The following is a 27584-nucleotide window of genomic DNA, read 5'->3' as shown; positions in this document are numbered from 1 at the left end:
ATGTGTAGGTAATGTGATGCCAAGGTAGTCTACAACGTAACACTGTCTACACTGTAACAATCAGAATTGATATAATAATGATCAACAACATTTAAGGGAAGAAGAAACACATCCTTTTTGGAAGAAAATGAAAAGCCAACCATGCAAAATGGAATGATCATCCAAAAATCTAAGCTTAATCAAGGAAATTATTATTTAAGAAAACAAAATTGTGCCATAAAAAAAAATCTTAAGCCTAATCATGAGGCAAGTGAAGTATCAGTCAGTTGAAACAATATAAATCCTTCTCATCTCTTTTTAAATTTAAACATTTTTTTTAAAACTCATTTACTTATTTGGCTGTGCTGGGTCTTAGTTGTGGCATGCAGGATCTTTAGTTGCTGCATGTAGCATCTAGTTCCCTGATCAGGGATCGAACCCGGGTCCCCTGTATTTGGAGGGCAGAGTCCTAGCCAATGGGCCACTAGCAAACTCCCAATCTGTCTCATCTTGCTTAGACATATATTGTTAACACTAGTTAAGTTCTCCCACATCTATAGAATTGGCTATTGTGGAATTCCGGTTCTGACAGCTTCAAACAGACAGAGACAAAACAAAACATTTAATAAATGTTAGATATTATTATGTACCATAGCAAGGAGAGATAAGAAAGCCTTCCTCAGTTTTCAATGCAAAGAAATAGAGGAAAACAACAGAATGGGAAAGACTAGAGATCTTTTCAAGAAAACTGGAGATACCAAGGGAATATTTCAAGCAAAGATGGGCTCAATAAAGGACAGAAATAGTATGGACCTAACAGAAGCAGAAGATATTAAGAACAGGTGGCAAGAATACACAGAAGAACTGTACAAAAAAGATCTCCATGACCCAGATAATCATGATGGTGTGATCACTCACCTAGAGCCAGACATCCTGGAAGGTGAAGTCAAGTGGGCCTTAGGAAGCATCACTATGAACAAAGCTAGTGGAGGTGATGGAATTCCAACTGAGCTATTTCAAATCCTAAAAGATGATGCTATGAAAGTGCTGCACTCAATATGTCAGCAAATTTGAAAAGCTCAGCAGAGGCCACAGGACTGGAAAAGGTCAGTCTTCATTCCAATCCCAAAGAAAGGCAATGCCAAAGAATGCTCAAACTACTGCACAATTGCACTCATCTCACACGCTAGTAAAGTCATGCTCAAAATTCTCCAAACCAGGCTTCAGCAATATGTGAACCATGAACTTCCAGATGTTCAAGCTGGTTTTAGGAAAGGCAGAGGAACCAGAGATCAAATTACCAACATCTGCTGGATCATCAAAAAAGCAAAAGAGTTCCAGAAAAACATCTATTTCTGCTTTACTGACTATGCCAAAGCCTTTGACTATGTGGATCACAATAAACTGGAAAATTCTGAAAGAGATGGGAATACCAGACCACCTGACCTGCCTCTTGAGAAACCTGTATGCAGGTCAGGAAGCAACAGTTAGAACTGGACATGGAACAACAGACTGGTTCCAAATAGGAAAAGGAGTACGTCAAGGCTGTATATTGTCACCCTGCTTATTTAACTTATATGAAGAGTACATCATGAGAAACGCTGGGCTGGAAGAAGCACAAGCTGGAATCAAGATTACCGGGAGAAATATCAATAACCTCAGATATGCAGATGACACCACCCTTATGGCAGAAAGTGAAGAACTAAAGAACCTCTTGATGAAAGTGAAAGAGGAGAGTGAAAACATTGGCTGAAAGCTCAACATTCAGAAAATTAAGATCATGGCATCTGGTCCCATCACTTCATGGGAAATAGATGGGAAACAGTGGAAACAGTGGCTGACTTTATTTTGGGGGGCTCGAAAATCACTGCAGATGGTGACTGCAGCCATGAAAGTAAAAGACACTCCTTGGAAGGAAAGTTATGACCAACCTAGACAGCACATTAAAAAGGAGAAACATTACTTTGCCAACAAAGGTCCATCTAGTCAAGGCTATGGTTTTTCCGGTGGTCATGTATGGATGTGAGAGTTGGACTATAAAGAAAGTTCAGTGCCGAAAGTTGATGCTTTTGAACTGTGGTGTTGGAGAAGACTCTTGAGAGTCCCTTGGACTGCAAGGAGATCCAACCAGTTCATCCTAAAGGAAATCAGTCCTGCGTGTTCATTGGAAGGACTGATGTTGAAGTTGAAACTCCAATACTTTGGCCACCTGATGCAAAGAGCCGTCTCATTTGAAAAGACCCTGATGCTGGGAAAGATTGAAGGCAGGAGAAGAAGACGACAGAGGATGAGATGGTTGGATGGCATCACCGATTCAGTGGACACGAGTTTGGGTAGACTCCGGGAGTTGGTGATGGACAGGGAGGCCTGGCGTGCTGCGGTTCATGGGGTCACAAAGAGTCGGACACGACTGAGTGACTGAACTGAACTGAAGCACTGAATTATCTCACTTAATCCTCATAACAACCCTATGAAATAGAGTAGGTCCACTGGGTGAAGAAGGTCCAGAGGCATTTTAAATACCTGGATCAATGTCACACAAGTAGCAAGTAGTGAAAACCAGGATTTAAGTAATCTGCTAGGCCACGGTCATAATTAATTCCATTTATTTGTACCTGAGGTGCTGTGTGTGTGTGTGTGTGTAAGTGAATTAACAACCACATAATAATAATTGGAAAATAAAAATAGACACTTCATTCCTGAGCGGTAGAGTTTAACTCCAAAAAGAAAATAAAGGGACTTTCCTGGTGGTCCACTGGTTAAGACTATTTGCTTCCACTGCAGGGTTCTATCCTTGGTGGGAGAACTGAGATCTCCTAAACTACAGTCAAAAAAAAAAATCTGACCCAAACAGGAGTTCACTTCAATTTAAAAACTAAAATTTATAAAATATAAACAACAAAATCAAAAAACTTCACACTACATAAACTTCAGACTTATAGCTATTAACAAAATTTCATAAATTTTTTGCACTAGAATCCCTTTTTAATATATACACTGTTGGAGTCAAATAGAACAAGCTTTATTTCTAGCTCTACTGGTTATTTAATTACATAAGACAGTAAACTTCTCTTAGTTCAAAGATTTTCTCGTCTGTAAAATAAGGAGGGATCCAGGTCTATACCTCACATGGCGAGTGAGAGAATAAGTAAAACTGGTAAAAAGCACCTGTGCCTGACCATAATAAGCATTCAGAAATGTTAACACTCTTCCTTACAGATCTGTATATAACGACCACCAAATTCTTTATTATTCAACATGATGAACATGCAATCAATGATCACTGGGAATCCAAAACAGAGCTTTTCACTCTGTAAACTCTCAAAAAGAACTTGTTAAATAAATACATCTATCACAGACTGGAATTTGGACAGGAAAACATGGAAGAAGTTAGTATATTTTATTAGTTAGTATAAACATGGAAGCATAGCTGTTAGTATATTTTACTCTCTTAGCACTGTATAAGATGCAAACCATTTACAAGATAAAAAGCTGAGGACCATGTACCCTGACTGCTCTAATACTTTATACAATATCATTTTGGGTTAAAACTTATCTGTTTAAGATTTGTAAATATCTTTAAATATCTTTACTGGATTTTGTTTTCATAAAATTCCCTGGCAGTCCTTAGGACTCCCTGCTTTCACTGCCAAGGGGCCAGGTTCAATCCCTGGTTAGGGAACTAAGATCCTACAACCTGCATGGCCAAGGGTGGGAGTGGCGGGTAGGGAACAGACAAACAACCAAGGTTGGTGATCAGTGTTAAATTAAACTGCGTTTCGGGGAGGTTTGAACATTTAATTTTTCCATAAAAAATCTAGTCACAAAAGAAAACGTAAATATACTAATGAATTACATTAATAGAGTCCATATTGTTTTCGGTACTAAAACTGACCATGGATCCCAATTTTCCTAAAACTTCACTATTAATATAAAAAGATTAAAAATATCTGTAACAACAGTTAATAACCTAAGTGTATCAAAAGAAAAACAGTATCACTCATATCAAGTTACATATATCTAAGGTTACGTTATTAAAAAAAAACCCTCCAGCACATAACTTAATTCAATTTCCTTTCAAGAAAAGGCTTCTAAAATGGTTTGGCTAAGATTTAAGACAGGGTGCTTATTCCTTGGAAGGAAAGTTATGACCAATCTTGATAGTATATTAAAAAGCAGAGACATTACTTTGCCAACAAAGGTCTGTCTAGTCAAGGCTATGGTTTTTCCCGTGGTCATGTATGGATGTGAGAGTTGGACTGTGAAGAAAGCTGATCGCCGAAGAATTGATGCTTTTGAGCTGTGGTGTTGGAGAAGACTCTTAAGAGTCCCTTATACTGCAAGGAGATCCAACCAGTCCATTCGAAAGGAGATCAATCCTGGGTGTTCACTGGAAGGACTGATGCTAAGGCTGAAACTGCAATACTTTGGCCACCTCATGCGACGAGTTGACTCACTGGAAAAGACCCTGATGCTGGGAAAGATTGAGAGCAGGAGGAGAAGGGGATGACAGAGAATGAGATGGCTGGATGGCATCACTGACTCTGTGGACATGAGTTTGAGTGAACTCCGGGAGTTGGTGATGGACAGGGAGGCCTGGCGTGCTGTGATTCATGGGGTCGCGGAGAGTCAGACACGACTGAGCGACTGAAATGAACTGAACTGAACTGAAAACAAGAAAGTGTTAGTTGCTTAGTCATGTTCGACATGGAATTCTTCAAGCAAGAATAGCGGACTGAGTAGTCATTCTCTTCTTGAGGGGCTCTTCCCAACCCAGGGGTCGAACCTGGGTCTCTTGCATTACAGGCAGATTCTTTAAGTCAACTCTGGGATTCTGAGTCTAGTACTATATCTCTTTAAGAGCACAAAGATCCACCGCAGCCTATCTTGTAGAGGTAATTTGTCACACAAATGAGAAATAATTATTTGAGGATAATCTTTCATTTATGTAAAGCAGAGAAGCCCAGTAAATGGATAAACAGTGGGCATTCAATAAATGGTAGCGAAACTGTGATGAAATGTTCCTATTATATCACACTGACTCTCAAGTAATAATAAGCTCAATTTTCACTAAGAACAATAATGAAGACTCAGGGTTTAAAGTAAAAACAACACTAACAGTAAATGCACAGGGGTAAACAAAAAGAGTAAGCGATTAACAGAGAAAAAGCTACACACATAAGACTATGTAGATAGGTGGGAAATATACACAAAAAACACTAACCAACAAAAACAACTTAACGTAATTATAATTTTTAAGGGTACAGAATCATGAAGTAAAGAAAAATTCAGTGCTGGGAGAGATTAATCTGAAAAACTCCCCGATACTGAAATCAGAAGTAAATCATTAAAAGAGAAAGGAAGGACCCTGGAGAAGAGAGGATTTGAAAAAGAAATAACAGCATAGCAGAGGCAAAAACAAGTTAAGCCAGAACTAACAAGAGTGAGCAAGTTTTTGATTAACAAAAGTGGAGAGTATTTACTGACGATCACAGATAAATAAGGCTGCTGAGGTGGAGAGTCATAGGGGCTGAGAAGACTGAAAAACTCCAAGGACAGCAAGCAAACGAGGATTCCGGTCCTAATACTTCCACAGGACCTAAATTCAAGCAGTTAGTACATACATCAAACTCCATCTGGTTATGTATGAGAAATAAGTGAGATATGGAATACCTAGAATTACTCTGAAGCCTGAAATATTGTCTGCAACAACTGATAGGGCAGGGGTCACAAATTCAGATGCCTACAGTCAAGGAGGTACCAGAAATGAACCAAAAATGAACCAAATCTGAGAACTGCAGTATTCCAACCTCTGTGTATTATAACCAAAATTCCAGTTATGAGGAGATAAGAGGAGATGGGAGGAACTTAAGGACTGGAAAGTTCGTGACCCCGACAAAGAGGAAGCTACAGCAGAGCTTCTGCCGATATTCAAATGGGGGAATGGAAAGAAGATCAGGGTTGCTGCATTGGCCAATTTTTCAAGACAAGCTGCAAATATGAATTTTTATGTAAAATTTCCTAAATGTTAATTCAAAATAAGATAATACATAAGCAAGTAACACATGTTAACATCTATCATAGGATTTTAATCAGGAGGCTGCAGTTTCAAAAATCATCTTTTCAGAAGCTATTCATACAAAGATTGAATTGGAACCAGGTATTGATTAAAAAGGAAATAATACAGATAGGGACAGTTACTAAGATACTTCCATTGAAAGGAAAGGCAGGAAAAATAAAGGCATAAATTGGCAGAATTGAGTGGTACACTGAACAAGAAGCTGACAAAAGATAATTTGAAAATAAGGGTGATAATACACTGCGAGGCATTAACTCAATCCATAAAAGAAATCGCAAACATCTGAGGCTACCCTTAAATACATTTCTATATGATAGGACCAAATCCACTCATTGAAGCACTCCAAAAGGCACACAAAGGTAACTCGGGTTGAAAAGGTAAGTCAAAGCCCACTCTGCCATCTAACTACGATACACAAGTGTGATACCAGCACAGCATTCTGGACTGCAAACACACCAGAAGTGTTGTTCAGAGTATGGCCAGCAGCCCAGGACCAGTCTACAAACATCCTGTGGTCAAGACAGTGAGCTTTTCTAAAACAAGGTTTGGAAACAATGTGACCAAAGTAAATTTTACATTTGTTGACTCTCACAATAAAAATTGAGCCTTGTATTTTTGTTTTATTTCGTTTCACTATAATTTATTTGTACTGTATTTTATAAATACTGGTCTGCAATAGACTAGCAATGAAAAAACTGGTCCTTCACCACAGATAAGGCTGAAAAGTGGTGCTGCAAATTATGTTGTAAATTATTAATATGTTACAAAAAAATAAAAGATATAGTAAAAAAATTTGAAATATGAAGTAAAAATCTATTAGATGTATATTCGGTAATTTTTTTGCTTTTGTTTTTGTCTTAAAGGAAACATATTTATTTAAATAGGCTTAAAATGTTTTATGTCTCAACAAATTAAAATGCTAAGTAGTGGATCTCTGAATTGTATACAATTACATTTGTGCATTTACAGATAACTAATTCTGTAAAACAAAAACTATGAAAAAGTCAGTATGTCAAACACTACAATAATTTGTAAATAAAATTAACTTACCCATTCCTACATAGGACTTAAATCGTGTTGATAATCTGTCCACAAAGGCACTTAAAATTTCTAATCCCATTAATGACACCTACAGATAGAAAGAAATTTTAATGAATACAAATTACAGATGCATATTATAATAACTGTATGTAACTGTGACATAAAGTCCTTCATCTATTACCAAGTTAAAAAAAAAAGACACTGAAATATTCAGGGTGAACAGTCATGAGCTTAGGGCATGCTACTCTAAAATGGCCAATAACAATAATAATATGCAAATGCCGGAAGATAGTGATATAGCCTATTTGGCAAAATATTAATAACTGGTGAATTAGGTAAAGGGTACACAGGAGTTCACGGACTATACCTGCAACTTTCCTGTAATGTTGAAATGTTTCTTAAATGAAACATTTAAGCAAAAACAGCACATTTAATTACAGAGGAATTCCAGCTTCTGTCCAGGATGAAGAAACTGGAAAAAATTATCACTCCCACTGTAAACAAGAAAAAGCCAAATAATCTACAAAACTGTAACTATTCTTGAATCCATTTAGAAAGCTACGGTTGTAGAATCATCATCCAGCTTGAAATCTTAAGGAAAGACAGATGCCAAGGAGACATGAGACATAAGCAGTAGGTCACACGTGGAAGAGGACAGAAGTAAGATGAAGCCACAATACAAGTGGGTAAAAAGAATCCAGGTATATTCAACTCTGTGTTAATACCTCAGTGTGGGTTAGCATGAAAAATACAGAAACCTATTAGCTCACACACAAGGAGAGTTCACGCCTACTTGCAGGCTTTCTCCACAAACCTCCACCAGACGCTGATAATTAAGACTGAGAACAGGGCAGGAGATCAGAGAAAGTCTCTTGGTAGTTACAGGTCTTGATAGAAAGGAGTAGCTACCTCTGCAAGCAAATCACAAGCTTTTTCCAGCTCCTTGTCCTGTAAGAAACAAAAGTTTGAAGCTACAGATGGAAAGAGAAACACTGTTATCTTCCTGCTGCTGCTGCTAAGTCACTTCAGTCCTGTCCAACTCTGTGTGACCCCATAGACAGCAGCCCACTAGGCTGCCAGAATCCCTGGGATTCTCCAGGCAAGAACACTAAAGTGGGTTGCCATTTCCTTCTCCAATGTGTGAAAGTGAAAAGTGAAAGTGAAGTCGCTCCTGGACAGAGGCAAAAACTAACAACTACTAAGTAACAAGAAAAGGGGAAAAAAAAAAAGCCTTCTACTTCAAGGGTAGGAGCAGAAAACCATTCTGGGCTCTCATGATTAAAGCTTTCCAGTTGAGGAGGGACAGGATTTCTGATAAAGCTTTACCTTAAGGATCAGGGACAGAGGTTCCTAAGACTGAAGCTGGACCAGGAAAATAGAATAGTCCCACGAGTCATGAACGAGTCAGCAAGATAAGAAGCAACCGCAGTTTACCACTAGGGAAAGGAGAAAACCCCTCTCTGAAGTACAAGAAAAAAGAGAAAGCCTAAAGTGTATGGCTAGATGATTTACAAGCTAGAATCAAGATTGCAAGAAGTATCAACAGCCTCAGATATGCAGACGATACCACTCTAATGGCAAAAAATGAAGAACCAAAGAGCCTCTTGATGAGGGTTGACAGACAAGAGTGAAAAAATCTGTCTTCAAACTCAACATTCAAAAAACTAAGATCATGGCATCTAGTCCCATCATTTCAGGGCAAACAGAAGAGGAAAAAGTGGAAGCACTGACAGATTTTACTTTTTTGGCTCCAAAAATCACTGCGAATAGTGACTGCAGCCATGAAATTAAAAGATGTCTGCTCCTTGGAAGAAAAGCTATGACAAACCTAGACAGCATATTAAAAAGCAGAGACACCACTTTGCCAACAAAGGTCCATATAGTCAAAGCTATGGTTTTTCCAGTAGTTATGTATGGATGTGAGAGTTGAACCATAAAGAAGGCTGAGCGCTGAAGATTGATGCTTTCAAATTGTGGTGCTGAAGGAGACTCTGGAGAGTCCCTTGGACTGCAAGGAGACCCAACCAGGCAATCCTAAAGGAAATCAACCCTGAATATCCACTGGAACAACAGATGCTAAGCTGAAGCTCTAGTACCTGATGTGAAGAGTCAACTCCTGGAAAAGACCCTGATGCTGGGAGATTGAAGGCAAAAGAAGGGGACAGCAGAGGATGAGATGGTTAGATAGGTGGAGGACAGAGGAGCCTGGCATGCTGTAGTCTATGGGGTCACACATAGTCAAACACGACTTAGCGACTGAACAACAAAGTTGGGGGGTGGGTGCAGAAACAGTGAGGACTCAACAATTCCACTCCTAGGTATATACCCAAAGGAATTAAAGCAGGACATAGATGCTTGCATGCCAATGTCATTATACATCATTCATTACAGTCCAAAGGTAGAAAAGCCCAAATGGCCATGAGATTGGTAAATAAACAAAATGTGGTATATGCATGCAATCAAATACAATTTGGCCATAAATAGTAATGACTGATGGGCTTCATGGTGACTCAGACAGTAAAGAATCCGCCCGCAATGCAGGAGAGGAGGGTTGGGAAGATCCCCTGGAGGGCATGGCAACCCACTCCAGTATTCCTGCCTGCAGAATCCCCAGGGATAGGGGAGCCTGGCGAGCTACAGTCCATGGAGTTGAGAAGAGTAGGACATGATCGAGCGACTAAGCACACAGCACGATAATGACTAATACAAGCTACAACATGGATAAACCTTGAAAACATTCTGATAAGTGAAAAAGCCAGACACAAATGGTTACATGTTGTGTGATTCAATTTATCAGAAATGTCCAGAACAAACAAATCCAAACAGAGAGAAAGTAGATTAGTAGTGCTTAGGGCTAGTGGATGTAGGGGGGTAGGGAGGTAACAGCTAAATGGTACAGGGTTTTTTTTTGAGGTAATGAAAATGCTCCAAAATTGACTGTGCTGATGGTCATGCATACCTGCAAATACACTAAAAAACAATGAGGTGTGCACCTGAAATGAGTGAACCGCATAACATGTGAATTACATCAATAAAGCTATTAAAAACTTCACTGGGAGTGCAGACACACTCATACACAAAATTTAATAGATGATGAAAGCAGTATCTGCGCTCAGCAGGAAAAACACTCACTCTTTGTAAGATCTCACTTAGGAATCTATCCTGAAGATACACCAGCAAAATTATGAGAAGACACAAAAAGATTAACGCAAGAGACTGGAAACTACCCAAACATTCATCAGTATGAGACAGATTCAAAAAATTATGGTACATCCACACTACTGACTACTATGACACTTTTAAAAATAAAATTGAGGGCTACCCTACTTTTGCTTTGCAATGAACTCCAAGATACATTAAGTGAAAAAAGCAAGTTGGAGAGATGCATATTTAATATATATTTAAAAAGGGGACTACTGTTCGGGGGTGGAAGGGAGGCTCAACAGCAAGGGAATATATGTATACTTACAGCTGATTCACGTTGTTATACAGTAGAAAGTAACACAATGGTGTAAAGCAATTTTCCTCCAATTAAAAAAATTTAAAAGAAATTTTTAAAGGAGGGCCTACAAACATTAAGGGATATAGCTATGAATGTTTAAAAAATAAGAACAATGGAAAGATAATCAGAAAAAGAATTTTATGGCTGGGAATAGGGTATAAGTCACAGACAAAGAAACCAGACTACTTTGAATATACCTTCTTTGCAGCAATAACTAATTTCATTGAAAATAAAATAAGTAAACATAATGCTGGTGTTAGTCAATCAGTCGTGTCCAACTCTTTGAGACACCATGAACTCTGTAGCCCACCCAGGCTCCTCTGTCCATGGAATTCTCCAGGCAGGAATACTGGAGTGGGTTGCCATTTCTTTCTCTAGGGATCTTCCCGACCCAGGGATCAACCCTAGGTCTCCCACACTGCAGGCAGATTCTGAACCATCTGAGCCACCAGGAAAGCCCAAGTAAACTGAAACGTATACTCAATTAACAGCATAACCACACAGCAGACTATTCCAAGTGACTTTAAAATTAAGCAATTTGACTGTCCCTCTCTAGTGGGATATACCCTAAAGACAAAAACAAAACTCTCCAAAAGAGAAACTGTCAATGTTATTTAGATTTTCTGTTTATAAAAGGAGATATAGATGGAGGATATATAAAAATAGCAAAAACTGCAGTCTTGAATCTGAATATCAGTATGAACTCAAGAAATATTATTCTTTAAAATTAAATTAAATCTAACTCTCTTCATTGAAAAAAATCTAGAAACAAAGATCAAGTGAGTAACAATAAATTCCATTAGCACCTACGTTGTAGTTTCCACATACCATTTCCCACAGAAAGGAACCAAGGAGCTGACTCCAGGGCAGAAGCAGGAATATGATCTCAAGATACTGGAGAGCAAAGACTACCAAAGATTCTTAGGATCATCTGATAGAACAGTTTGGATATTAGTAAGAGTAATAACTGGGAACTTCCCTGAAGATTCAGTGGTTAAGACTCCACCCTTCCACTGTAGGGGGCATGCGTTCAATCCTTGGTTAAGGAACTTGAAATTTTATCAGACATATTTAAATGCAACACTTCGTATGATAACAAAAACTATCTGGCCAACACTGGAGCATGCTAGTTATTTTTACCTTGTTATTTTGACAACTAGTAAATAAAGAAAGAAATTATACAAACGATACGAAAGGAATGAAACGAGGTTCAGAATTCAGAGTTCCAGAATACCACAAGCACTGACAGCAATGCCACTTGTAAAGTCTGAACCGCCAGCAACCACACACCGGTAGTGGTCTGAATCGGCAATGGTGACATTTACAGCAATACGTACCGGGGCAGCCGTCTGACTAGCACTATGTCTTCCTGGGTAATCGGCTGGCACATTTATACTCTTAAACATTTCATCTCATTGTAACTATATGTAATTTGTCTTTATAGTACAGTGAGAACATATTGGGGATTTTTTAAAATGATGTGCATTGAGTATTATCTATAAACTTTATTTCAGGATTATAAAGGGGAGCATTAAAAGAGGGCGCAGGTAGCTTCCCTGGCAGTCCAGTGGTTAAGACATCATACTTTCATTGCAGGAGGCATGCGTTTGTTCCCTGGTCAGGGAACTAAGATCCCACATGCCACACAGGGCAGCCAACAAATTTTAAAAAGCTAGGGGGGGCACTAATTTGGACAGGGTTCATAACCACTACTCTACAGAACTCTCATCCACACATACAAGGTGACAATGCAAAAGAACAACGTGAATAGTAAGAAGCTAAAAACCTGAATGTTCTTCCTATGTGGCAGGTAAGCGAAAAAGACAAGATCGATACACACAGACAGACTTCAAACAAAAAAAAATAGTATACTGTAAGAAACTGATGGTTTATAAGATATACAATCAAGGTTCTGCTAACACTGGAAGATAGTAGCATCATCCTTCAAATGGTAAAAGAGCTGTAATTTTGGATTCCAAGAAGACTTGAAATCCTAGCATGTTATTAGCCCAGCACAACACAATTATAATACAAATGTTTTCTCCATTTTGAGAGTCAACTTATTATTACATTTACAGATAGACAAAATAAAAAAGTGAGAGTAGAGATGACAAATGATAGGAGTATTTGAAGAGGTTTACCAAAGTACAGAAAAGGAAAGGAAAATTCTAATGTCCTTTGGTTCAAAGCACTCTCCCAATTTACCAGGTCTAGGACCTAAGCCAAGATACTTACATCTTTTCTACACAATAAGGAAACAGTACTGGCTTTCTAAGGCCACCTTAAAGATTAAATGAGATAATGGAAATAAAGCACCTGAGACAATGCCTGGTACTCACTAAGGGCTCTTTAAATGCTGGTTATCATATTTAACTGCATTTTATAAGGGACATTTTTATTGCTACAATATCATTTTCAAATTTGAGGACTCCTAAAATCATAGGACTTACCAAAATCAAATGTCAGAGCATATATATTTTATATAATATACATACCTATTCACACATTTTTAAACCTTTAATTAATGATTTCTCCACTCAGCTGAAGATCCCAACTGTCCATTTAAAATCTCAACATGGATGTCAAACAACCTTCTCAAACCTAACATTTTACTTCCTTCACCTGACTGGTTTTCTCAGTCTTCCCATATCGGTAAATATCAGTGCTTAAGCAATGCAGTGACCCCCAATTCCTCTCTCTCAACCCTCACACTCAATGCTGTTGGCTCCACCACTAAATCACACCCAATCTCTCACTTCTCAAGTACTGCCACTGTTACCAAACCAGTCTGAGCCACCAACTCTTCGTCTTTCGCTGCTTTAACTGTCCACTCCTCACAAAGCAGCCAACCCTCCAATGATTTAGAATAAAATCCTATACAGCTCTTTCTACCTGCCTCCTCAGTTTCACCTCTTTGAACACCTCAACTCACTTAGAAACTCTAGCCACAATGGCCTACTTTATGTTCCTCAGCAGAACTAAGTTCTCTGCATTTGTGGTTTCCTCTGCCCAAAGGCATTCTTCACTCCTGCATTTCTTTCCTAAATGCACTGAAATTTCATCTCACTTCCTTTGCATCCCAAACAGTCTCATCTTCACCTCGTTCTTTCACATCAGTTGATTCATAAGCACTTGTTACATGGAACTAATCTGTATACCCATCTGCCTTCCTCTTTCTAATAGGATCTCCATGACAGCAGCAATCTCACTCCCCTGCTTTAAATCACAGAGAGGTCTTCAGCGACAATTTAAAATTCACACATCTGCATCCTACCCAATGCTCCTATTCCCTTCACTGCTTTTCTCCAAAGCATTTATCATCACCCAACACAGAAGAGACTCCGGTTATTTATCTCGTTTATCCCTCTGCCCCCATGAAAATCCAAGTGCACAAAGGCAAGAACTTCCGTCGTTTCTTCACTCTTGTATCCCAGTGCCAAAAAGAATGTCTGTACATCGTAGGTCTGCATGTAATAATGTCAGTCGCTCAGTCGTGTCCGAGTCTTTGTGACCCCATGAACTATATATATAACCCACCAGGCTCCTCTGTCCACGGGTCTCCAGGCAAGAATAACAGAATGGGCTGCCATCCCCTTCTGTATCTCAAGTACCCAGAAGAGTGTCTGTACATTGTAGGTCCTTAATTAATGCCCGAATGAAGATAAGTGAATAAGCCTTTCTAGTCTTGCTCATAGGTAGGTCCTCAATATCTGGAATGATACTTAGCATTAAGTACACGCACTCACACTCACTGAAGCAATGACTGTTATTAAAGACACTCAAATTGTGAAGTACTAACAAATCCGAAGAAAAACTTTTTTTTGTTCAGCATAATTTGAAATTTAAGTACACTTCTACTTGTGTGTATATTCAAAAAACTGATACACTTTTTTTCAAAAGATTTCAACAGTCATTGTACCTTCAGTAAAAAATGATGACTTAGCTTGGTAACTCAGTATATAAACTTCAAATAAACTAATTAGAATGCCTTCTCCCGAACAATGTCAGAAAAGGTCTTATGTTATAGAATTCAATAGAAAGAAGAGGAATAATGATTCAGGCAGGAGAGATCCAAGTTGATGAATTCATGTCCTTGAGAAGACAAGAGGCCATGGATACACATGCCTTCAATACCCATGTGGAGGTAGAAGTGAGAAAGGCAATTTGTTCACTATAACAGAAAAGGCAGAGTGACAGAGGCACAAAAGGGAGTCTGCAGGTGAGGTTATTGGAGTTCTCTTCCGATCTCTAAAACTGTCTCAGGCTACAGTATCTACCGAGGAGCATGGAGAGAATGTGTAGTAAAGAGATAAGAACTTGAGTCAGGTCCTGATGGAGTCTAACTCTGAAGGACCAGTTAAAGGAAAAACAAAGCAATGAACAGAAGTTCTGCGCAGAGACATCAAAGAAAAAGCAGAATACCGTGCAATCACAGAAGCCAAGAATATGTTTCAAAAGATGGGACCACTCAACTGTCACTAACTGATGGTACCTCTGAGGACTGAAATGACCCAAAAGCCAATTCAACCACAGGCAGCACAGGGGTGACACAAGGACCTTCAGGTGGCAATGGGAGTAAGCGTTATCAAAGAGCCAACTTTCTACAACAGCCTAGGCTACAACACAAAGCAACTATCTTTAAGTGCGTATGCCCTTCTTACAGTGCAAGTAAATTTAGGTCATTTCTTCCAAGGAAATAAGACTAATCCTCTAATCAGTAATGGTGTATTAATAAACATTAACTTTTCCAAAAGTTTTTAAAAATAATACAGAAGCAGTACATAATGGAACACTGAGGTGGTTAATTCTCAAACTATTATCCTTGTAAAAAGTCAAACCCTTCCAAATCTCTTAAGTTTCATCATTAAATCTGCATAATAATCTTAGAGTTTCACTTTCTTCTCTATGATGATGACGCTTTCAAAGTACAGCCTATTCTCTGTTATAAGTATGTTACTAAGAAGAATCACTTCAACCACACGATGCCTGGACCAGCATTTTAAAGCAACACTGCCACCAGAAGACTAGAAAGCAAAGTTACTGCTAAAAACCACTGTACAGGCTGATTACAGAAAATTTCCCTGGTCTCCTAACGTGGCTACATTACAATCAGCCTACTACCGGATCTTCTGAAACACTTAATTCCTTCTTTTTATTTTTTGCCAGTATCAGCTAACCTGCCACGGCCCGGTTTCAAATCCGAGTCAGTCCTCAACTGCGGCAAAACAAAATGACACAGAGCGTTCAATTGCTTTCCGTCGACTATAAACGAAAAGCAAATAAACAATGCCATGAAGACAGAATCTTTTCACTAGATTTAACGGTTAACTTAATCAGGCACCTTATTACGCTCTAAAGATGCTTTAGACACGAAAAGCACAACCTTTCAGAAACAGAAAAAATTATATAAGAAAAAAGAAACCAGGCGATTAAGTAGGATAAAAATGCTAATTCAAAAGGATTAACTTGACATCTCTTTTGAACTTAAAATCTGAATCTTCCTGTCCTACGTGTCGCCCTGGGCAGTGTTACACAGGTACGTACGAATGTATAATAAAGGGTCCGCTACACTTTTACGCACGTAAATGATCACTGATTTTTAAAAATAGGTGTTGAAACACAATGCCCTAGTGCCAAGGAACTCCGCACGGTGGCACGGAATCGCTGAATTTGCCACTGTCCACAATCGTGGAAAAAGTTGGTCTTGGTGGGAAGGTGGGCTCCCGCTCGCTTTCGGAGAGGCAGGCTCGCCGGTGGGGGCAGGTCGGGGGACCCGGGGTCCACGGGCCGGTCCAGAGGCGCCCGGGGGCCCACCCGGCCGCCCGAGCACGTCCGGGATTAAAGGGCCGGCGGGAGAGGGCGTGCCCCGCCAGGCCGCGCAGCCGCCGCTTACCCGGTAGTTGCTCGAGCCCACCCAGCCGGTGAGAGCGTCGACCGTCTTGCTCAGACGGGCCAGGTCCTCCTCCAGATCCGGGATGGCGCCGGGCGCGCCGAGGTAGAGCAGCAGCTCCTGGCCGACCTGCAGGCGGCCGCCGACGTCCTTCTGCTGCACCTGGGCGCTGAAGTACTCCATGCTGCGGGGCTCCATGGCCGCGGCCGCCCGCCCGCCCGCCTGCCCGCTCGTGAGGGGCCAACTTTCGCCGAGCGCCGCCCAGCCGCCAGAGCGGGGCCCCGCGGGAGCGGGCGCGACGCGCTCGGTCCGGCCGAGGCGCGGGGCGCGGCGGGCGGCGGGAGCAGCGCCAGGCGCCCAGCGGCCCCCCAAACTAGTCAAACTCGGCGCCCCCCGCGCCCCAACCCGCTTCAGAGGCCGCGGCCGCCGGCGACGTCAGCGCGCGCGTGACGTCAGCGCGACGCCGGCGAGCGCCCGCCCGCCCGCTGGTCCGCACACACGCTTCGCGGAGGCGGCGGCTGCAGCCGGAGTTGCTGGGGGTCGTGGATCCTCTGGGGGAGTTGCGGTCGGTCTGGGTTGGCATCCCAAGGACGCCGACGATTCTGTGCCATCCGCCACCTCAGCATTCAGCCGTCGCCTTGTAAAATCTTAGACCCTTTCAAGTTTTGCTCCACTTGAAATCAATATTTCTGAAAGTTTCTTTGACTTGGAATTCCCCCTTCCCTAACTCCACTGCCAGATTTGTGGGGGGTTTTTAGGCTTTGGGCGTTTGTTATATTTTGTTGTTGTTGTTGGTTTGTTTGGGTTGGGGATTTTTGTTTTTTTGTAGAATACATTTGCTTATATAAAAAAAATATTGATAATGATCCCTGCTTCCAGCCACCGCCACTTGTTAGGTTGCCATTTGATTATGCTTTAAAAAAAAAAAGGTTTAATTTACACAGACTAAAATGCACAGATTTTAAGTGGTCCATGCGTTTTAGCAAAGGTATTCACCACTGTGAATAACCACCATCCTAGGAACGATAGAGCATATTTCCATCACTCCAGGAAGTTCCAGTAACTCCCAAGTCAATACCTACTGCCTTGTCAGGAAATACGAAGCAGATTTCTGTCACCGTAGCATAGGTTTCCCTATGACTTAATTTCACATGACTTCATACAGTCTGTGCTTTTACTGGGTTGGGCTTTTTCCTCTCCAGTGCTGTGGGTGTGTCAGTAGTCCCTTTTTATTGCTGAGTAGTAGTCCTTATATGGAAGCACCATAGTTTGTCACCCAGTCACCTGTTTATAGACATTTGCACTGTTTCATTTTTCAGTTTTCCGGCTGTAACCAGCTATAACCGCTAGTGTACAAGTCATTGTGCCAGAGACAAGGTTTCATTTCTCTTCAGTAAATACCAAGTTCTAGAATTACTAGGTCTGTGTGATAAGTGTGTGTTTAACTTTAGAAGAAACTGCTGAACTGTTTTCCAAAATGTCTGTGTCATATTAAACGCCCATCAGCAGTGCTCAGAAGTACCAGTTGCTCCACATCCTCCACAATATTTAGTATGGTTGGCGTGCTTAGTTTTATCCATGATGATGTTCAGTCGCTCAGTTGTATCCAGCTATTTTCGACCACATAGACTACAGCATGCCAGGTTTCCCTGTTTTCATTGTCTCCCAGAGCTTGCTCAAACTCATGTCCATTGAATTGGTGATCCTATCCAAGCATTTCATCCTCTATTGCCCCCCTTTCTCCTCCTGCCCTGTATTTTTCCCAGGATCAGGGTCTTTTCAAATCAGTCAGCTCTTTTCAATCAGGTGGCCAACATATGGAAGTCATGTTAGTGGGTGTAAACTGATCTAGAATACATTCTAAATGGACACGGTATTTAGCTTCCTGCTAATTATTTCCAGCCACAATTTAATAATTTTAAATATCTGTCTCTTCAATTACACAGAAACTCCAAGATCATCTGTGTTTTCCCTAGGATGGTGCTCAATCAATTTAAGCTGAATAAGTGAATGAATTTAATGAAATGCTTGAAATGTTCACATTAACAAAATAAGAACAAAAACAATAATAATACACTCTCCAAATCCAAAGAAACCTTTTTTGTGTTTACTCTGAGGTTATTTTCCCTTTATTACTCCGTTTCTCTTTGTATCGTGATGTAAAGTTTCTTCCATCATTAATTAGCTGTAATTTCCATGCAGTTGGGCCTAAATCAACTGCTGTAGTAACTGTTCCTTGATGTCTGCTGCTGCTGCTGCTAAGTCACTTCAGTCGTGTCCAACTCTGTGTGACCCCATAGATGGCGGCCCACCAGGCTCCCCCGTCCCTGGGATTCTCCAGGCAAGAACACTGGAGTGGGTTGCCATTTCCTTCTCCAATGTGTGAAAGTGAAAAGTGAGAGTGAAGTTGCTCAGTCATGTCTGGCTCGTAGCGACCCCATGGACTGCAGCCTACCAGGCTCCTCCATCCATGGGATTTTCTAGACAAGAGTACTGGAGTGGCTTGCCATTGCCTTCTCCGCCTTGATGTCTAGAGGTTCCTTTTCTAAGGGTTGTTGTTGTGTTGTTCAGTCACTAAGTCGTGTCCGACCCTTTGTGACCACATGAACTGCACCATGGCAGGCTTCCCTGTCCTTCACTGTTTCCCAGAGTTTACTCAAATTCATGTCCATTCAGTGATGCTATATAACCATCTCACCCTCTGCCGCCCCCTTCTCCTCCTGCTCTCAACCTTTCCCAGTATCGGGTCTTTTCAAGTGAGTCAGCTCTTCACATCAAGTAGCCAAAGGATTATACCTTCAGCTGCAGTGTCAGGCTTTCCAAAGAGTATTCAGGGTTGATTTCTTTTGAGATTGCCTTGTTTGATCTCCTTGCAGTTCAAAGGACTTTCAGGAGTCTTCTCTAATACCACAGTTCGAAAGCATCAACTCTTTGGCACTCAGCCTTCTTTATGGTTCATTTCTCACGTCCATACATGACTACTGGAAAAACCATAGCTTTGACTATACCGACCTTTGTCAGCAAAGTTATGTCTCTGCTTTTTACTATACTGTCTAAGTTTGTCATAGCTTTTCTTCAAAGGAGCAAGCATCTTTTAATCTCATGGATGCAATCACTGTCTGCAGGAAATTTTGGAGCCCAGGAAAATATAATCTGTCACTGCTTCTACTTTTTCCCCTTCTATTTGCTAAGAAATGATGGGACCAGATGTCACGACCTTAGTTTTTAGAATGTTGAGTTTTAAGCCAGTTTTTTCACTCTCTTCTTTCATCCTCATCAAGAGGCTCTTCAGTTCCTCTTCACTTTCTGCCATTAGAGTGGTATCATCTGCATGTCTGAGGGGTTGATATTTCTCCAAGCAGTCTTGATTCCAGCTTGTGCTTCATCCAGCCCAGCATTTTGCATGATGTACACTGTATATACGGAGAAGGCAATTGCAAGCCACTCCAGTACTCTTGCCTAGAAAATCCCATGGATGGAGGAGCCTGGTAGGCTGCAGTCCGTGGGATCGCTAAGGGTCGGACACGACTGAGCGACTTCACTTTCACACATTGGAGAAGGAAATGGCAACCCACTCCAGTGTTCCTGGAGAATCCCAGGGACGGGGAGCCTGGTGGGCTTCCGTCTAAGGGGTCACACAGAGTCGGACACGACTGAAGTGACTCAGCAGCAGCAGCAGCACACTGTATATAAGTTAAATAAACAGGGTGACAATATGTCAGGGTGACAATATGTATAGCCTTATCGTGCTCCTTTCCCAATTTTGAACCAGTCAGTTCCATGTAGGTTTGAACTGTTTCTTCTTGACCCACATACAGGTTTCTCAGGAGACATGTAAGGTGGTCTGGGATTCTCATATCTTTAAGAATTTTCCACATTTGTTGTGATCTTTAGCATAGTCAATAAAACAGAAATCGGTGTTCTTCTGGAATTCCCTCACTTTCTTTCCGTTCATTTCAGTTCAGTTGCTTAGTCATGTCCAACTTTTTGGATTGCAGCACACCAGGCTTCCCTATCCATCTCCAACTCCCAGAGCGTACTCAAACTCGTGTCCATTGAGTTAGTAATGCCATCCAACAACCATCCTCTGTTGTCCCCTTCTCCTCCCTTCAGTCATTCCCAGCATCAGGGTCTTTTTCAATGAGTCAGTTCTTCACATCTGGTGACCAAAGTATTGGAGCTGCAGCTTCAGCATTAGTCCTTCCAATGAATATTCGGGACTGATTTCCTTTAGGACTGACTGATTTGATCTCCTTGCAGTCCAAGGGACTCTCAAGAGTCTTCTCCAGCACCACAGTTCAAAAGCAATAATTCTTCAGTGCTCAGCTTTCTTTATAGTCCCAACTCTCACATCGATCCATGACTACTGGAAAAACCATAGCTTTGACTAGATAGACCTTTGTCAGTAAGTAATGTCTATGCTTTTAGTATGCTGTCTAGGTTTGTCAGAGCTTTTCTTCCAAAGAGCAAGTGTCTTTTAATTTCATGGCTGCAGTCACCATCTGCAGTGATTTTGGAGCCCAAGAAAATAAAATCTCTCACTGTTTTAATTGTTTTGCGATCTGTTTGCCATGAAGTGATGGGACCAATGTCATGAACTTAGTTTTTGGAATGTTGAGTTTAAGCCAACTTTTTCACTCCTCTTTCACTTAAATCAAGGCTTTGTATTTCTTTACTTTGTGCCATAAGGGTGGTGTCATCTGCATATCTGAGGTTATTGATATTTCTCCCAACAATCTTGATTCCAGCTTGTGCTTCATCCAGCTAGGCATTTGTATGCATGATGTACTCTGCATATGAGTTAAATAAGCAGGGTGACAATATACAGCCTTGACGTACTCCTTTTCCTATTTGGAACCAGTCTGTTGTTCCATGTCCAGTTCTAAATGTTGCTTCCTGACCTGCATACAGGTTTCTCAAGAGGCAGGTCAGGTGGTCTGGTACTCCCATCTCTTGAAGAATTTTCCACAGTTTATTGTGATTCACACAGTCAAAGGCTTTGGCATAGACAATAAAGCAGAAATAGATGTTTTTCTGGAACTCTCTTGCTTTTTCGATGATCCAGCGGATGTTGGCAATGTGATCTCTGGTTCCTCTGCCTTTTCTAAAACCAGCTTGAACATCTGGAAGTTCACGGTTCACATATTGCTGAAGCCTGGCTTGGAGAATTTTGAGCATTACTAGAGTGTGAGATGAGTGCAATTGTGTGGTAGTTTGAGCATTCTTTGGCATTGCCTTTCTTTGGGATTGGAATGAAAACTGACCTTTTCCAGTCCTGTGGCCACTGATGAGTTTTCCAAATTTGCTGGCATATTGAGTGCAGCACTTTCACAGCATCATCTTTCAGGATTTGAAATAGCTCAACTGGAATTCCATCACCTCCACTATCTTTGTTCATAGTGATGCTTTCTAAGGCCCACTTGATTTCACATTCCAGGATGTCTAGCTCTAGGTGAGTGATCACCATCATGAGTATCTGGGTCGTGAAGATCTTTTTTGTACAGTTCTGTGTATTCTTGCCACTCTTCTTAATATAGATAACTAAATAGTCTTCTTGTTATAAGACAACATGCATATAGTGTCTGAGTAGGGCTTCGCACTTGGCTTAGTGGTAATGAATCTGCCAGCCAGTGCAGGAGATGCAGGAGACCCTGGTTTGATCCCTGAGTGAGGAAGATCCCATGGAGAAGGCAATGGCAAAGCTGCACCAGTGTTCTTGCCTGGGAAATCCCATGGACAGAGGAGCATGGTGGGCTACAGTCCATGGGGTCACAAAAGATCTGGACACGACTAAGTGACTAAAACAACAACAGCAAGTATTTGAGTAACTCTGGAAGTACCTATGCAATGTATACTTAACACTAGCTACCGTTACCTGTGTATATCCTCTGTATGTTCCATTAATTCATCAACAAATATCTTCTGAGAGCCTGTTATATACTACACACTGTACCACAGGCCACAGATGCAAAGTTCATTTAGATATGGTCTCAGCCCACAACATACCTATGTAGAGACAAGAAAATCAACATTTCTTGGATGCACAGATTGGGTAAGCAGAGGGTTTCTGGAAGCCTGGGTGAGAGTCTCTCGTTGTCTAGCTGGCACAGAGAATAGGGGTGGGAGAGTTATAAATTGGGAAGGTTTCCTTGAAGAGGTTTGTATATAGAGGTTTGAGACTATATAAGATTTGGCAGAGGTTTGAGAATATATAGGATTTAACTAATTAAAGAAGCAGTTCCTTCATAAGATCCCGCAGCCCCACTCCTGGGCATATATACTAAACAAAACCATAACCCAAAAAGTCCAAAAAAGAGGGGATATATGTATATGTATAACTGATTCATTTTTCTGTACAGTAGAAACTAACACAACATTGTAAAGCAACTATACTGTGGTAAAAGTTAGTGAAAGATAAACCATAATTAGATACATGCACCTGCTATGTTCATAGGAGCACTATTTACAATAGCCAAGGCATGGAAACAACCTAAATGTCCATCAACAAATGAACAGATAAAGAAGATGTGGTACATATATACAGTAGAATATTTCTCAACTATAAAAAGAATGAAATAATGCCATTTGCAGGAATATGGATGGACCAACACATGATCAAGTGAAGTAAGTCAGAAAGAGAAAGACAAATACCATATGGTCACTTATATGTGGAATCTAAAATATGACACAGATGAACACATCTAGAAAACAAAACAGACTTACAGGGAACAGACTTGTGTTTGCTCTGGGACAGTAAAGGGTGGAGGAAAGAAGGACTGAGTGTGGGATTAACAAATGCAAACTGTTGCATATAGGATTGATAACAAAGTCCTACTGTCTAGCACAGGGAACTATCTTTAACGTCCTGTGGTAAGCCATAGTGGGAAATAACATGAAAAAGAATGTGCATGAGTGCTAAGTAAAGAGCAATACTGCACAGGAACCCGGGATGCTAGGTCCACGAAGCAAGGCACAGTCAGTTCAGTTCAGTTCAGAGCTCAGTCGTGTCCGACTCTCCACGACCCCATGAATCAGCACGCCAGGCCTCCCTGTATTGGAAGTGGTCAAACGGGACATGGCAAGAGTGAACATTTTAGGGTTAACATTTTAAGAATCAGCAAACTAGAATGGACTGGAATGGGTGAATTTAACTCAGATGACCATTTTATCTACTACTGTGGGCAAGACATTACTTTGCCAATCAAGGTCCGTCTAGTCAAGGCTATGGTTTTTCCAGTGGCTATGGTTTTTCCATGTATGGATGTGAGAGTTGGACTGTGAAGAAAGCTGATCGCCGAAGAATTGATGCTTTTGAACTGTGGTGTTAGAGAAGACTCTTGAGAGTCCCTTGGACTGCAAGGAGATCCAACCAGTCCATTCTAAAGGAGATCAGTCCTGGGTGTTCATTGGAAGGACTGATGCTAAAGCTGAAACTCCAATATTTTGGCCACTTCATGCGAAGAGTTGACTCACTGGAAAAGAGTCTGATGCTGGGAGGGATTGGGGGCAGGAGGAGAAGGGGATGACAGAGAATGAGATGGCTGGATGGCATCACCGACTCGATGGACATGAGTTTGAGTGAACTCCGGGAGTTGGTGATGGACAGGGAGGCCTGACGTGCTGTGATTCATGGGGTCGCAAAGAGTCGGACGTGACTGAGCGACTGAACTGAACTGAACTGTGGGCAAGAATCCCTTAGAAGAAATGAAGTAGCCATTATAGTCAACAAAAGAGTCCGAAATGAAGTACTTGAATGTAATTTCAAAACTGAGATAATGATCTCTGTTAATTTCCAAGGAAAACCATTCAATATCACAGTAATCCAAGTCTATGCCCCATACAGTAATGCTGAAGAAGCTGAAGTTGAACAGTTCTATGAAGACCTACAAGACCTTCTAGAACTAACACCCCAAACAGATGTCCTTTTCATTATACCGGACTGGAATGCAAAAGTAGGAAGTCAAGAAACACCTGGAGTAACAGGCAAATTTGGCCTTGGAGTACAGAATGAAGCAGGGCAAAGGCTAATAGAATTTTGCCAAGAGAACACACTGGTCATAGCAAACATCCTCTTCGTACAACACAAGAGAAGATTCTACACATGGACATCACCAGATGGTCAACACTGAAATCAGATTGATTATATTCTTTGCAGCCAAAGATGGAGAAGCTATATACAGTCAGCAAAAACAAGACCGGGAGCTGACTGTGGCTCAGATCATGAACTCCTTATTAAAAATTCAGACTTAAATTGAAGAAAGTAGGGAAAACCGCTAGACCATTCAGGTATGACCTAAATCAAACCCCTAAAATAGATTTAAGGGACTAGATTTGATAGACAGACTGCCTGATGAATTATGGATGGAGGTTCGTGACATTGTACAGGAGACAGGGATCAAGACCATGCTCAAGAAAAAGATATGCAAAAAAGTAAAATGGCTGTCTGAGGAGGCCTTACAAATAGCTTTGAAAAGAAGAGAAGAGAAAAGCAAAGGAGATAAGGAAAGATATAAGCATCTGAATGCAGAGTTCCAAAGAATAGCAAGGAGAGAGAAGAAAGCCTTCCTCAGTGATCAGTGCAAAGAAATAGAGGAAAACAATAGAATGGGAAAGACTAGAGATCTCTTCAAGAAAATTAGAGATACCAAGAGAACATTTCATGCAAAGATGGGCTCAATAAAGGACAGAAATAGTATGGACCTAACAGAGGCAGAAGATATTAAGAGGTGGCAAGAATATACAGAAGAACTATACAAAAAAATCTTCATGACCCAGATAATCACAATGGTGTGATCACTCACCTAGAGCCAGACATAATGGAAGGTGAAGTCAAGTGGCCTTAGGAAGCATCACTACAAACAAAGCTAGTGGAGGTGATGGAATTCCAGTTGAGCTATTTCAAATCATAAAAGATGATGCTATGAAAGAGCTGCACTCAATATGTCAGCAAATTTGGAAAACTCATCAGTGGCCACAGGACTGGAAAATGTCAGTTTTCATTCCAATCCCAAGGAAAGGTAATGCCAAAGAATGTTCAAACTACCGCACAATTGCACTCATCTCACACGCTAGTAAAGTAATGCTCAAAATTCTCCAAGCCAGGCTTCAGCAATACATGAACCGTGAACTTCCAGGTGTTCAAGCTGGTTTTAGAAGATGCAGAGGCACCAGAGATCAAATTGCCAACATCGGCTGGATCATGGAAAAAGCAAGAGAGTTCCAGAAAAACATCTATTTCTGCTTCATTGACTATGCCAAAGCCTTTGTGTGGATCACAATAAACTGTGGAACATTCTTCAAGAGATGGGAATACCAGACCACCTGACCTGCCTCTTGAGAAACCTGTATGCAGGTCAGGAAGCAACAGTCAGAACTGGACATGGAACAACAGACTGGTTCCAAATAGGAAAAGGAGTATGTCAAGGCTGTATATTGTCACCCTGCTTATTTAACTTATATGTAGAGTACATCATGAGGAATGCTGGGCTGGAAGAAGCACAAGCTGGAATCAAGATTGCCGGGAGAAATATCAATAACCTCAGATATGCAGATGACACCACCCTTATGGCAGCAAGTGAAGAGGAACTAAAGAGCCTCTTGAGGAAAGTGAAAGAGTAAAGGAAAAAAAGTTGGCTTAAAGCTCAACATTCAGAAAACTAAAATCATGGCATCTGATCCCATCACTTCATGGCAAATAGATGGGGAAACAGTGGAAACAGTGGCAGACTTTATTTGGGGGTCTCCAAAATCACTGCAGATGGTGACTGCAGCCATGAAATTAAAAGACGCTTACTCCTTGGAAGGAAAGTTATGACCAACCTAGAGAGCATATTAAAAACCAGAGACATTTCTTTGCCAAGAAAGGTCTGTCTAATCAATACTATGGTTTTTCCAGTGGTCATGTATGGATGTGAGAGTTGGACTATAAAGAAAGCTGAATCCCAAAAAATTGATGCTTTTGAACTGTGGTGTTGGAGAAGACCCTTAAGAGTCCATTGGACAGTAAGGAGATCCAACCAGTCCATCCTAAAGGAAATCAGTCCTGAATATTCATTGGAAGGACTGATGCTGAAGCTGAAACTCCAGTACTTTGGCCACCTGATGGGAAGAACTGACTCATGTGAAAAGACCCTGATGCTGGGAAAGATTCAAGGCAGGAGGTGAAGGGGACGACAGGATGAGACAGGTGGATGGCATCACCGACTCAATGGATGTGAGTTTGAGTAAATTCGAGGAGTTGGTGATGGACAGGGGGGCCTCTTGTGCTGTAGTCCATGGGCTCACAAAGAGTCGGAGCAACTGAACTGAATTGAACTAAGTTTTTTCTGTTGTGTGTTACTTTTTTCGACCCTATGGACTGTAGCCCTCCAGGCTCCTCTGTCCATGGGATTTTCCAAGCAAGAATACTGGACTGGGTTGCCATGCCCTCCTGCAGGAGATTTTCCAGACCCAGGGATTGAACCTACCTCTCTTAGGTCTCCTGCATTGTCAGCAGGGTATATATATATATAGCTAAGACACCTTGTTGTACAGCAGAAATTAAACAACATTGTAAAGCAAGTATACTCCCATAAAACTTTTTTTAAAGAAGTGGGGTTTTTTGAGGAATAACCTGTTTATCTATAAGATGTAGACTTGACTGTTTAAATTTAACATTTGTTATTATCATTGCATACCTCCTACAAAATCTACTTATTTCTCTATATCACTGTTTTCTGTCCTCTGCTAAACATCCTTAGAACAGAAAGTTCTCAAACATCCTAGTTCAGCACTTTATATCAGTCATTTTTCACACACCCAGAAGACCAAAAGAAACACCTAACAATTACCACCTACTGAATACTAAGAACCAAACAACTTAATGAGTATTCACATCCTAACATCTTGGTAGACATATGAAAAATAATACACATAAACTGAAAAGTGCATTTTCATTTCATTCTTAAATAACACACTAATGAAGTGTCTATACCTGCTGTTACACCGCACAACTTCTAAATCCTTGGAATCAGACTGGACATGGCCATCTTCATCCTGTGGTACACTGATTTTCGTGTAGCACTTGCGTTTTTACACAGCAACCACAGAAAACA

General features: G+C 40.9%; 1 protein-coding gene across 11 annotated transcripts in view; it reads right to left on the bottom strand.

Annotated features, from left to right (window-relative positions):
* The window catches only part of CLASP2 (cytoplasmic linker associated protein 2), a 182846-nt gene extending 165920 nt beyond the window's left edge, over window positions 1-16926 (bottom strand). For 6 of the 11 annotated variants that reach the window (XM_055414698.2, XM_055414703.2, XM_055414715.2 and 3 more), the window contains exons 1-2: window positions 16495-16925; window positions 7109-7187 (exon numbers count right to left, since the gene is read on the bottom strand). In XM_055414698.2, coding sequence (XP_055270673.2) covers window positions 7109-7187; window positions 16495-16689 — 274 coding nt within the window. In that variant the 5' untranslated portion in view covers window positions 16690-16925. Of the gene's footprint in view, window positions 1-7108; window positions 7188-16494 lie in introns of all 11 variants that reach the window. The other 5 variants (XM_055414697.2, XM_055414701.2, XM_055414704.2 and 2 more) reach the window with 1 other exon arrangement.
* Between the last annotated feature and the right edge of the window lie 10658 nt (window positions 16927-27584).

Source organism: Moschus berezovskii, chromosome 24 (genome assembly GCF_049115385.1).
Source record: "Moschus berezovskii isolate FMDL1 chromosome 24, NW_MosBer_1.0, whole genome shotgun sequence".
In the NCBI taxonomy this organism is placed as follows: Eukaryota; Metazoa; Chordata; class Mammalia; order Artiodactyla; family Moschidae; genus Moschus; species Moschus berezovskii.
Note: the sequence above shows the minus strand (reverse complement) of the source record. Positions and strands in the feature narration are given on the sequence as shown.